This window comes from Procambarus clarkii, chromosome 17 (genome assembly GCF_040958095.1).
Source record: "Procambarus clarkii isolate CNS0578487 chromosome 17, FALCON_Pclarkii_2.0, whole genome shotgun sequence".
Classification (NCBI taxonomy): Eukaryota; Metazoa; Arthropoda; class Malacostraca; order Decapoda; family Cambaridae; genus Procambarus; species Procambarus clarkii.
In genome coordinates, this window is record NC_091166.1 from 47,147,323 (window position 1) to 47,160,402 (window position 13,080).

General features: G+C 39.1%; 1 protein-coding gene across 1 annotated transcript in view; it reads left to right on the top strand.

Annotated features, from left to right (window-relative positions):
* The window catches only part of Oseg2 (intraflagellar transport protein Oseg2), a 120,789-nt gene that overhangs the window by 43,446 nt on the left and 64,263 nt on the right, over positions 1–13,080 (top strand). The window contains exon 13 of the mRNA XM_045765703.2: positions 3,157–3,270. Coding sequence (XP_045621659.1) covers positions 3,157–3,270 — 114 coding nt within the window. The remainder of the gene's footprint in view (positions 1–3,156; positions 3,271–13,080) is intronic.

Here is a 13,080-nt window from a genome sequence, read left to right on the forward strand (position 1 = left end):
TGTAATACAGCTGCAGACACCAGACATTGTTGCACTCACGAAGACGAAACTTGAAGATGATATTTTAAATGAGGTCATATTCCCAAGAGGGTACTCAGTCTAGAGACAGGACAGAAAAATTAGCAAAGGCAGTGGCGTTGCTGTGCTGGTGAAAGAACACCTATAGGTAAATGAAATAATGATTGCCAATCCACGAGAGGTTGACATAATAGTACTAGAGATCTGCAATCAGGATGATAAACTAACGATCATAAATGCATATAGTCTACCGCCATGCAACACGTGGTGAAAGGAGGAGCTGGATAATAAACAAGAGAGTCTAATAACAATAATGAGAGAGGTTATAGCGAGAGCTAATAAAGATAGATCTTGACTGTTGGTAATTAGTGACTTCAACTTGAAATCCATAGACTGGGAGGCATATGAATTTAGGACAGAGGATTTTTGGACTTGTAGATTCGTAAACCACATCCTGGAAACATTCGTGTTTCAACATGTTAAACAAGCTACGAGGATGAGGGAAGGGGATGTTCCCTCTATGCTGGATTTAATATTTACCAGAAAAGAGGAAGAGATATTTGACATTCAGTACCTCCCTTCCTTGGGTAAAAGTGACTCATGTCTTTTTGGGAATAAAGTATGCAATGCGTTATAATCTGGAAGAAAATGAGGTTGAAGTAGTTCAAAAGCCTGATTTCAGGCGAGGTCATTATGGGAAACTCAGACATTTCTTTAAGGAATTTGACTGGAAAGACTTGCTGTTAGGACAGGAAGTAAATGAGATGTATGTCAAGTTTTGTGAAATGTATGATAAAGGCACAAAAAAGTTTATACCAAAGCAGAGATGCAGAACTAGGAAACAGGATTGGTTCAACAGAAATTGCAAGAGGGCCAGAGACCAAAAGACACAAAAATGGAATCAACATAGGAAGAGGCCAAACCCCCAAACATACCAGGAATTCAAAGATGCGAGAAACAACTACGCAGCAGTGAGGAGAGAGACAGATAGAAATTTTGAAAAAGGGATTGTGGACAAATGTAAAACAGAACCAGGTCTATTCTAATAATTCATAAACAACAAATTGCAGGTAAAGGATACTGTAATATTCAGAGATTGAAAATGGGGAAATAGATTCACGGAAAATGAAAAGGAAATGTGCGAAACATTAAACAAAAAGTTCCAAAGTGTGTTTGTACAAAATGAAATCTTCAGGGAACCAGACACAATAAGAATTCCAGAGAACTACATAGAGCACATAGAGGTGTCTAGAGACGAAGTGGAAAAAATGCTCAAGGAGCTAAGTAAGAACAAAGTAGTTGGTCCAGATAGTTTCACTATGGGTTCTGAGAGAATGTGCACTTGAGCTCAGCATTCCACTTCAACTGATTTTTCAGGCATTCCTGTGTACAGGAGTTGTAGCTGATGTGTGGAAAAAAGCTAACATAGTTCCAATCTACAAAGGTGGCAGCAGGGAAGACCCCCTCAATTATAGACCTTTATCATTCACAAGTGTAATAGTAAAAATATTGAAAAAAATAATAAAAACTAAATGGGTAGAATACCTGGAGAGAAATAGTATAATATCAGACAGACAGTATGGTTTTCGATCTGGAAGATCCTGTGTATCGAATTTACTCAGTTTCTATGATAGAGCCACAGAAATTTTACAGGAAAGAGATGGTTGGGTTGACTACATCTATCTGGACCTAAAAAAGGCTTTTGACAGAGTTCCACATAAGAGGTTGTTCTGGAAACTGAAACATATTGGAGGGGTGACAGGTAAGCTTCTAATATGGCTGAAAAATTTCCTAACTGATAAAAAAATGAGGGCTATAATCAGAGGCAATGTATCGGACTCGAGAAGTGTCACGAGTAGAGTACCGCAGGGTTAGGTCCTTGCACCGGTAATGTTCATTTTCTACATAAATGATCTACCAGTTGGAATACAGAATTATATGAACATGTTTGCTGATGATGTTAAGATAATAGGGAAGATAAGTAACTTAGATGATTGTCATACCCTTCAAGAAGACCTTTACAGAATAAGTATATGGAGCACCACTTGGCAAATGTATTTTAATGTAAATAACTGCTAGGTTATGGAATGTGGAATAGGAGAACATAGACCTCACACAGCCTATAAATTATGTGAGAAATCTTTAAAGAAGTCTGATAAAGAAAAAGATCTAGGTGTAGTTCTAGATAGAAAACTATCAGCAAGGATCACATTAAAAACATTGTGCGAGGGGCCTATCCTACACTTTCTGTTTTCAGATTTGCTTTTAAATACATGGATGGCGAAATACTAAAATACTAAAGAAATTGTTCACGACTTTTGTTAGGCTAAAGCTAGGATATGCAGTGGTTGTGTGGTGCCCATATCTTAAAAAGCACATCAACAAACTGGAAAAGGTGCAAAGACATGCTACTAAGTGGCTCCCAGAACTGAGGGCAAGAGCTACGAGGAGAGGTTAGAGGCATTAAATATGCCAGAACTAGAAGACACAAGAAAAAGAGGTGATATGATCACTACATACAAAATAGTAACAGGAATTGATAAAATCGATAGGGAAGATTTCCTGAGACCTGGAACTTTAAGAACAAGAGGTCATAGATTTAAACTAGCTAAACACAGATGCCGAAGAAATATAAGAAAATTCACTTTCGCAAACAGAGTGGTAGACGGTTGGAACAAGTTAGGTGAGAAGGTGGTGGAAGCCAAGACCGTCAGTAGTTTCAAACCGTTATATGACAAAGAGTGCTGGGAAGACGGGACACCATGAGCGTAGCTCTCAACCTGTAACTACACTTAGGTAATTACACTGATGCCAAAGTGTAGGTATATACATATCAGCCTGGATAGCTCCGGGGAGCCTCCGGGGACTCAACCAGAAATATGCTTTTCATTATATTCATCGCTGTTTTTTTAAAGGAAATCAAAGAAATTTGAGAATGCAGCTATTTACTTGAGTTGTCTAGCTGTTAATCTTGAAAATCAGATTACTAACCACTTCTGTAGACGTCATAATATATTAATAGTATTAAATGGATAAAGATGAATCTTTATTTCTAATTACAGGTTAATACTTAATTAATACTAAATTAATCATGAATTCTAAACTTACGTGCAATTTATCTTTAGTGATGTATTTCAGGTTATTGTGCAAGAAGGTGTCCAAGAATTATCGTATGCATTAGATGAAGGGTTAATAGAATTTGGAACTGCTATTGACGATGGTGACTTCTTGAGGGCCATGAATTACCTTGAGGTATGTACAATAGTACTTCTATAAGTAAATTTGTATTGGATTAAATTTTTAACCTTTCTTTAGATATTGAAAATATGTATGTAGTTTAGTATGTTTTAGTATTTAGTATATACAGTATTTAGTACTGTATGTCTGGTACAATAGGGAGCAAAGGATTGGCTAAAAATTCTAGAACACTTGCACTAAAGTCCCACATAATAAAAGTATTTGAGAGAGTGATCAGGAGTCAGGTCTTGAGTTTCATGAAGACCAATGACCTCCACAACTCAGGCCAACATGGATTTAGAGCGGGAACATGCTTCTTGGAGCTGCTTGATCACAACGACAAAATCACCGACTCATTAGAAGAAAAACAGAATGCAGGTATGGTATATTGTACACGGACTTGGCAAAAGCATTTGATAAATGTGACCATGGAGTGATAGCACACAAAATGAAGTCAATGGGAATAACAGGTAAAGTAAGATGGTGGATATTCGATTTTCTGTTGAGCAGAACACAAAGAATAACAGTCAATCAAATAAAATCGATTCCAAGTGCAGTTAGAACTTCTGTACCACAGGGCACGGTCCTTGCACCACTGCTTTTCCTTATTCTCATATCAGATATAGACAAAAATACAAGCCACAGTTTTGTATAATCTTTTGCAGATAACACAATCAGCATGAGAATTACTTCTGTTGTAGACATTGAAAAACTACAAGTAGAAATTAATAAAGTTGTCAACTGGGCAGCAGAAAAAAAACATAATGTTTAACAGTGATAAATTCCAGGTAATCAGGTACAGTAAAAATGAAGACCTCAAACAAAATACAGGGTACAAACACTAAAGTATCAAATATTCCCATACAGTACAACCTCGATTCAACGTACCCCAGTTAGGTGAATCTCCGGCTAGGTCGCACAGTTTTCAGGGCGAATTTACTCACCCGGTTTGGCATACTCCAGTTCGCTGAAGCGGGGGATGTGCAGATATGTTTACGATGTTGAGACAGAGTTCACAGACTGGTGGAAAACTTTCCCATTCTATCACAGCTTACAATTAATAATTTCTTCATATGACAAGTTGAATCACACAAGTGGACCACACAACAAGGGAACAATATTAACCAAACACCAGTCAAAGTGGTCCACACAAGTGAATGACTGTTTTTCCATGATTTTCTTTCACTGATTTGTGGCACATGTATCCTTGTAGATTAATTTAAAGGCTGAAGTGTGAATAGCTAGCTAATGTGTTGAAATCTTCTTATACATATACATTTTCTGTGATGAAACAAGACGAGTGAGGGTGGACAGATAAGGGGAATACTGTACTGTAAACCTCACTTTACAGTGAAGTTTCACTCACTTTCATCTGTGTCATCATAGTTCAGTGACCAATGACTTTGAAAGTTTCAGATTAATAAATAATTCCTAAAACTTTGTGTTTTAATAGCTCTTTATTATCCTAAACTAAATAAAACCAAAAATATACTGTAATATGATAGATACCTGGTTGATACCTGGTTGATGGGGTTCTGGGAGTTCTTCTACTCCCCAAGCCCGACCCGAGGCCAGACTTGACTTGAGAGTTTGGTCCACCAGGCTGTTGCTTGGAGTGGCCCGCAGGCCCACATACCCACCACAGCCTGGTTGGTCTGGCACTCCTTGAAGAAAACAATCTAGTTTCCTCTTGAAGAGGTCCATGGTTGTTCCTGTAATGTTTCTGATGCTCGCTGGTAGGACGTTGAACAACCGTGAACCTCTGATGTTCATACAGTGTTCTCTGATTGTGCCCTATGGCACCTCTGCTCTTCACTGGTTCTATTCTGCATTTTCTTCCATGTCGTTCACTCCAGTACGTTGTTATTTTACTGTGCAGATTTGGGACCTGTCCCTCCAGTATTTTCCATGTGTATATTATTTGGTATCTCTCTCGTCTCCTTTCTAGTGAATACATTTGGAGAGCTTTGAGACGATCCCAATAATTTAGGTGCTTTATCTCGTCTATGCGTGCCGTATATGTCCTCTGTATTCCCTCAATTTCAGCAATCTCTCTGACTCTTTCGTCGCCACATTTCAGTGACCTACGGCCTTGAAATAAGAAAATTAATAAATCGGTAAACAGCGAGCGTATCCAGCTGTAGCTCTGAGCGCCACCCTTGCCCACCTATGCTATATCCAATTTATTTAGATGATACATAGATGAATCGTTTTCTGCGTTCAGTGATGATGCATCTGATACAAGTAGCATAGATGAACAGTTTTAGTGGCTTCCACAGTGGTGTTTTCCATAGATATTTTCAAGAATAGCAGAATCTCATCTTGACTGGCAGACACTCTTTGAGGCTGGCTGAATCTCTTCCAGACTGACGGACACTCTTTGAGGCTGGCTGAATCTCTTCCTATGTGGGACCTTACAAAGAGATCCTTTTCACGACTACCTTACAAATTGATCTTTTCCTGTAATCTTTTTAAGACTACCTTACGTTTTACAAGCTTGGCTACATACCACCTACAGGTACTAATGTCAAGGGTGTATGTGAGTGCGTTATTTGCAAGCACATAAAACGAAGAAATAGGAAGCGAAAATCTATCTGTACCTGGTGCAACGTGAGCGAAGTCGCACTGTGTTCCATGGACTACTTTGTTGATTATTACTCACTTCCGAAGTACTGAGTGTGTAATACAGTGTGTTACTGTGTAAATAGTATGTGAAACTGTACATATTGTAATTTTAGTGAATTTTTAACAAGTAGTGTTGTGACAATAAACATTTATTTTGGACACATTACTGACAATGTACAGTATCACAGTTCCATGGAAAATTATGAACGTTCTACTGTATACATATTGTAATGGACACAAATATGCATCATATACGATAAAAAAACAAATAAAACTGCATTGGAAATACAAAGAACAAATAATTGAAAATATATTTGTGACAACATCCGGTGCTTGAATGGCCCGCGCAACCGTGTCTGGGCGTGTCACGCACGGGCGACCAGCCCCTGATGACATCACAGCGCACCTTTTCCATGTCCCCACAGCCAAAGTAAGTGAAATTTGATATTTATTTTTACATAGACATGTTCAGGGAAGGGAATTTATCATTTTACGAAGAAAAATAATTTTTGGGGAACACTTTATTTCATGCGCACAGGGGAAATTTCACAATAAACTCGGCGCAGCACAGTGGTTAAAAGTTAAACCAGCTATAAACCTAATAAGAAAAACATAAGCAAGCTGCTCCAAGCACGAGCTTGTTGGACCAAGCTCTCACAAGTCAAGCTTGGCTCCAGGCCAGGCTTGGGGAATAGAATAACTCTTAAGAACCTCATCCAGGTACAATCCCGAATTACCATTTCACTCATGTGCCCAACCACTTGGACTGGATGGTAGAGCGATGGTCTAGCTTCTTGCAGGTCGGCTTTCAGTCCCTAACTGTCCAAGTGCTTTGACCAACCCGTTCTCACACAAGACAGCACATATATGACTTAATGCTTAAAGTCAATATGTTGAATATGAATTAGTAAATATGTGATATATTCCCAGTTACTTTTTTTTCCAAGGCCCAAACTTTTCCTCACGTACCAACTTGCGTCTCGCAGTACCCGTCCGTCAACCTAGATAGCAGAATAGTCGTGATTGGTTCAATTATAAGGAAAATTGTACTTTTCAGGTCCCACATGGGTTGTGAAATTTACCTACTATTGTCCATGCTCTTAGAATATTATAGATCAGCTACTTCCTATTGAAGGTTCGTAGTTTTGCTTTGAGAAATATTAGTTGTTCTTAGTAAATTATAATAAGCACTAAAAATTATTACATAGAATAACAGTCCTTCACCAATCAATATTATATACCATAGTTGGTGCTTTACAAATCTTTAAAGGATGTTTTGTAGGAACGCTAACAGAAAACGATGGTTCATTGGAATGTCTATGGGGTAAACTACTCTAAACAGGATGGTATTGTGTCTACTATACCAACTACAGGATCGGTATATTGTCCACTACCACCTGTTAGGTGAGTAAGGGGTGCAATACCACCCACAGGATGGGTATGAGGGTCACATCCACCCAGAGGATGAGTATGGGGATCACATCCACCCACAGGAAGGGTATGGGGTCCAATACCACCCACAGGATGAGTATGGCGTCCACTACAACCCACAGGATGGGTATGGGGCTCCAACCACCCATAGAATGGGTATGGGGCTCCAACCACCCATAAAATGGGTATGGGGTCCAATAACACCCACTGGATGTGTATATGGCGTCCATTGCCGCGCGTCGAGCTCGAAAACCGCAGCATTTATCTCAGAACCATGCCTATTTCACGCAGATTCCTTAATAAACGTAAAAGTTTTATATGTCACAAGAAAGATAGAAATATAAGCTTCATTCTAAATACCTTACCATGGGCATATTTAAATTTAAACCGAAGATACGTGTACTTTTATAATAGCCGAGCTCCGACCCCGGACAGATCGATCGACCGAGCAACTCTCTCAGAACAATGTTTATTTCACGTGAATTCGTTAGTAAACATATGTGTTTTATATGTCTCAAGAAAGACAGACATATAAGCTTCACTTTAAACACTTTACTATAGACATATTTAAATTTCTAATGAAGATTATTGTATTTTAAAAATTACGGAGCTCCCACCCCGTACAGACTGAACGACAGAGCAACTCTCTCTCAGATCAATGTTTATTTCACGTAAATTCGTTAATAAACACAAATGTTTTATAAGTCTTAAGCAAGATAGAAATAAGAGCTTCATTTTAAATACATTACAATAGACATATTTATAGCTCAAGTGAAGATACATATGTTTTTATAGTAGCGCTCAGTAGCTTGTCGGGCATGGAGTGCAGACGCCTACGCACTTGCCGATATATTGTATAATTAACAAAGATACGCTAATAAAGCCTAAAATCTTATATACCTCCAGAAAGACCGATATATGAACATTATTATAATTGCACCAAATGAAATATATCATGTTCGAGAACAAAGATATATCAATTTTAAATTAAGTTTCGACTCTCTCTCGGGTGAGAGAGATGGGGCGACTCTCGCCCCATCTATTGGAGATTCTGTGCACTAAATACCCAAAGCTACTCAAACCCTCCTAGCATTATTTAAGTAATGAAGTAATATGGTATATTTACTCACTATAATGTGGGTGCTGAATGCAGAACATGAGAAAACATATATTTACTCCAAACTAATATAATTTCATTATGAAATAAGTAGCATCAAAGGAAGTCGATGGTCCAAGCAGCAATGTTGTGGAGCGACTTATCCAAGATATATCGTTGTTTGGAAAGTGTTTGTTGGCATATCCAGTTGTCGCACTTCTCTGCTCAAATTATCACAAATTTAAATTATAATGTTAACAAGTAGAATACGTATTTTTAATAAAATCTAACATAACTAGCCAGAAAACATTTAACATTAATTAAAAAATATATGTTTGGAAGTTAAATCGACTTCATAGGACAATGGTTTTGTTATATATACTCGTTATTCGTTGACATGCGTTCGCTACTTAAACTACCATGTACTGTACTTATGTAAAATCTCCCATGTCTCTTCGCTCATCTCACCGAACCCTACAGGCTCTGTGATATATTGTTTAATTAATTGAGATTCACAAATAAAGCTAATAATTGTATATGTTATCAAAAAGGCAGAGCTTAGTTTAGTTCATTTATTATGCACTCCATACCCATCCTATGGACGATAGTGGAGTGTTACAGAGGCACATAATGGGCTCAGGGAATGAGCCCCACAATTCATATAGCCAAGCAAGTTATAATCTTGATAAGCTAGTTACAAAAGTCAATGCACATTGTCACATCAACAATGGGCTCGAGTCCGACCACAAGTACAGTTTATAATTTAAGCAACTGACGTATATGGAGGGCTAGTGTCACAATTGATATGTTTATCCTACACATAACCCCCTCTCCCCCATCCAATGGGCAGCGGTGGAATAGGTTACAATCAAGTCGTTTTTTGCGTTTTATTCAGAGATTAGATCTTATTGGGTGAGGAAAGATATTCATATTTTAAAGAAGGCTTCTTGGCTGATGCTCTCCATTGATGGAAAATATACAACCTTTTGAAAATCAATGTTAGTTTGATCTAGATATTGTAATTAACGAAAGTATTTATGTCATCTGAAAGGTAGAAATATAGGCTACATTTAAAATCCTTTGTCATAAATATAACTGAAGTGAAAACGAAGATATATGCGTTTTGATAGTTACTTGATGGCTTGCTCTGAGAGTGTGAAGCCCTGCACACCAGCCAATAAATTGTATAATTAGTTTCCATATATTTTAATTAATCTTAAAAATCTATATGTCAGAAGAAAGGAAGATGTAGCCGTTAATGTGACAACATTTAAAAATATATATATCTTAAGTTAAATAAATAATACCACCTTATTGCCGGTGTCCGGACACATGAAAATTACCTAGGTATCAGTATCCAGCCAGGCGGGGATCACAGGCTGCACAATACTGATAAATTTATGTAATGCACTACTTGTGGTCGATCTCGAACCCATTTATGATGTGACGACTTATAGTGAATTTTGTAACTAGCTCATTAAGATTGTAACTTGCTTAGCTAAATGAATTGTGGGGTTCGGTCCATTCATTTTCTTTCTTTATTATGCACCCCATAATACACATCCCGTGGGCGGTGGTGTAAAGGATTACAGAGGCACATAATCGGTTCAGGAACTGAACCCTCTAGTTCGTTTAGCTAAGCAAATAACAATCTTTTGACGCTAGTTACAAAATTATTAATGTACACATACTTATGCATACATGTACATATTCATACGTATACATATATACATACACATACATATTTAATCACCACCACAAATACACACATCAGTAATCTTTTGTGTCACAAGTGATTCAACAAGAGGCTCACAACAGTCACTATACAAGGCACTTTACATTTATGGTGAGTCACACAGTTACTAGTCTTGCTGCACACCCACCCAACTGGGCGGCAGCTTTACAGTCATGTGCTCCACACCCACCCAACTGGGCGGCAGCTTTACAGTCATGTGCTCCACACCCACCCAACTGGGCGGCAGCTTTACAGTCATGTGCTCCACACCCACCCAACTGGGCGGCAGCTTTACAGTCATGTGCTCCACACCCACCCAACTGGGCGGCAGCTTTACAGTCATGTGCTCCACACCAACCCAACTGGGCGGCAGCTTTACAGTCATGTGCTCCACACCCACCCAACTGGGCGGCAGCTTTACAGTCATGTGCTCCACACCCACCCAACTGGGCGGCAGCTTTACAGTCATGTGCTGCACACCCACCCAACTGGGCGGCAGCTTTACAGTCATGTGCTCCACACCCACCCAACTGGGCGGCAGCTTTACAGTCATGTGCTCCACACCCACCCAACTGGGCGGCTGCTTTACAGTCATGTGCTCCACACCCACCCAACTGGGCGGCAGCTTTACAGTCATGTGCTCCACACCCACCCAACTGGGCGGCAGCTTTACAGTCATGTGCTCCACACCCACCCAACTGGGCGGCAGTTTTACAGTCATGTGTATGCATTACCTACAGTAAGCAAATTTTGGATACTTCGCTAAGATTTCGAGCAGCACATCATTATGAATGAAGTACTTACACATTTCATGGACACTATTGATGTTGTTATCTTTAAATTCCGCGATTTTTCACATTCCATTATATAATGACGCAAAGTATGCGAATAGTTCTGCTGACAGAGTTTACATTTAGTCAAATCTAGATCATCAGATGTTACAAACTTCCAGAGGTACTTGTAGCCTAGCCTAAACCTAGCAGTGGTAACATCTAGAAGTCTGCTAGCATTATTGGATGACCCATAGACGAGCGATTCATCAAAGTTTATACAATATTGTGAAATTGACAGTCAGTGTAGTAACATAAATTGGTAAATCATAAATATTGTAAGTTAAGAATCTGATGCATGTGTGTGTGTTGGGAGGGGCGGGGGTTATACCCTTGGTAAGCGAGAGTGGAAAGTAACCTTAGACGTACTGCGGTCAATGTGTGGGGGGGGGGGAGGGAAGGTGGGAGAGTCAAATCCACCCTCCAACATCTGGACATAGTACCACCAGCCTCCACAACACTCCATCAGCCTCCAGCTGATGCTTGTAGATGCCTCATCTAACCTCACTTATGTCACGCATTAACCTACAGTTCCTGTGATATTTCAACTCCTCATCACAGTGGCGTTTCACCAATATAAACTGTATTGGATTTTGTCCCGAAATAGCTATATGCTGGCTGGACGTGTGTGTATGTATGTATGTATGTATGTATGTATGTATGAATGGATAGATGGATGGATGTATGTACGCATGCATGCATGTATGTATGCATGTATGTATGTATGTATGTATGTATGTATGCATGCATGCATGTATGTATGTATGTATGTATGCATGCATGTATGAATGGATAGATGGATGGATGTATGTATGTATGTATGTATGTATGCATGCATGTATGTATGTATGTATGTATGTATGGATAGATGGATGGATGTATGTATGTATGTATGTATGTATGCATGTATGTATGCATGTATGAATGGATAGATGGATGGATGTATGTATGTATGTATGCATGCATGTATGTATGTATGTATGTATGGATAGATGGATGGATGGATGTATGTACGCATGCATGTATGTATGTATGTATGTATGTATGCATGCATGTATGTATGTATGTATGTATGGATAGATGGATGGATGTATGTACGCATGCATGTATGTATGTATGTAATGTATGTATGTATTTATATACGCATGTATATACGCATGTATTTATATACGCATGTATGTATGTATGTATGTATGTATGCATGCATGCATGCATGCATGTATGTATGTATGTATGTATGTATGTATGTATGTATGTATGTATGTATGTATGTATGTATGTATGTATGTATGTATGTATGTATTCCCAATCACGTTAAAGACTCCCCCTCTATCATCCAGTTTAAGAGAAAAACAACTATGTACTAAATAATCGACTCCTTGTAATTTTAATTATGCTGACCTTCCTGTCTGTATTCAGACTGAGCCTACCATCATTATAGGTGATTATAACGCTAGACATAGGAATATTGGTAATTCGCAGTTCAGTAATCGTAACGGCAACTAGTGTCACTATTAGGTAGTCACGATGATGCACAGATTGTGGGTGACCTTGAACCGACGCATATCTACGGAGGTATTCCTGATCTATGTCTCGGTTTCAACGTCTCCCACACCGTGTGCGCCTCGTCAATAGTGCCAGTTATGGCGTCTGATCATCTGGCCATATTAGCCACTGTAAGCATTGGCAGTTCTATCCTCCCTGGTGGAGTGTTCAAGCGGAAGAGGCTGGCTGTGCCCATCGATCAACGAGACAATCTTGTTGCTCATGTGTCAGAATGGTGCAGTCATCTGAGCCTTCATCAGTTGAAGATTTTAACAATGAGCTCACAGGTACTATCAACCAGTTTATAGAATCACTTGATCCATCGTCCAGGCCACGTAACCCAAATTACACTGGTCATAGCACTTATGTTTATTATAATGATTCTAAATTGCAGACACTAAAACGCACTGCCAGAATAATTGGACTAGCTTGTAGAAGGACCCGCACTGCTGAAATGCTTCGGCTCTTTCAAGCGGCTCTGGCTAAGGCCAGGGAACGTATGGTGGAGCTGAGGCAGATAGACTGGGAAACTTTTGTCCGTGGTCTCAATTCTCACACGCCAC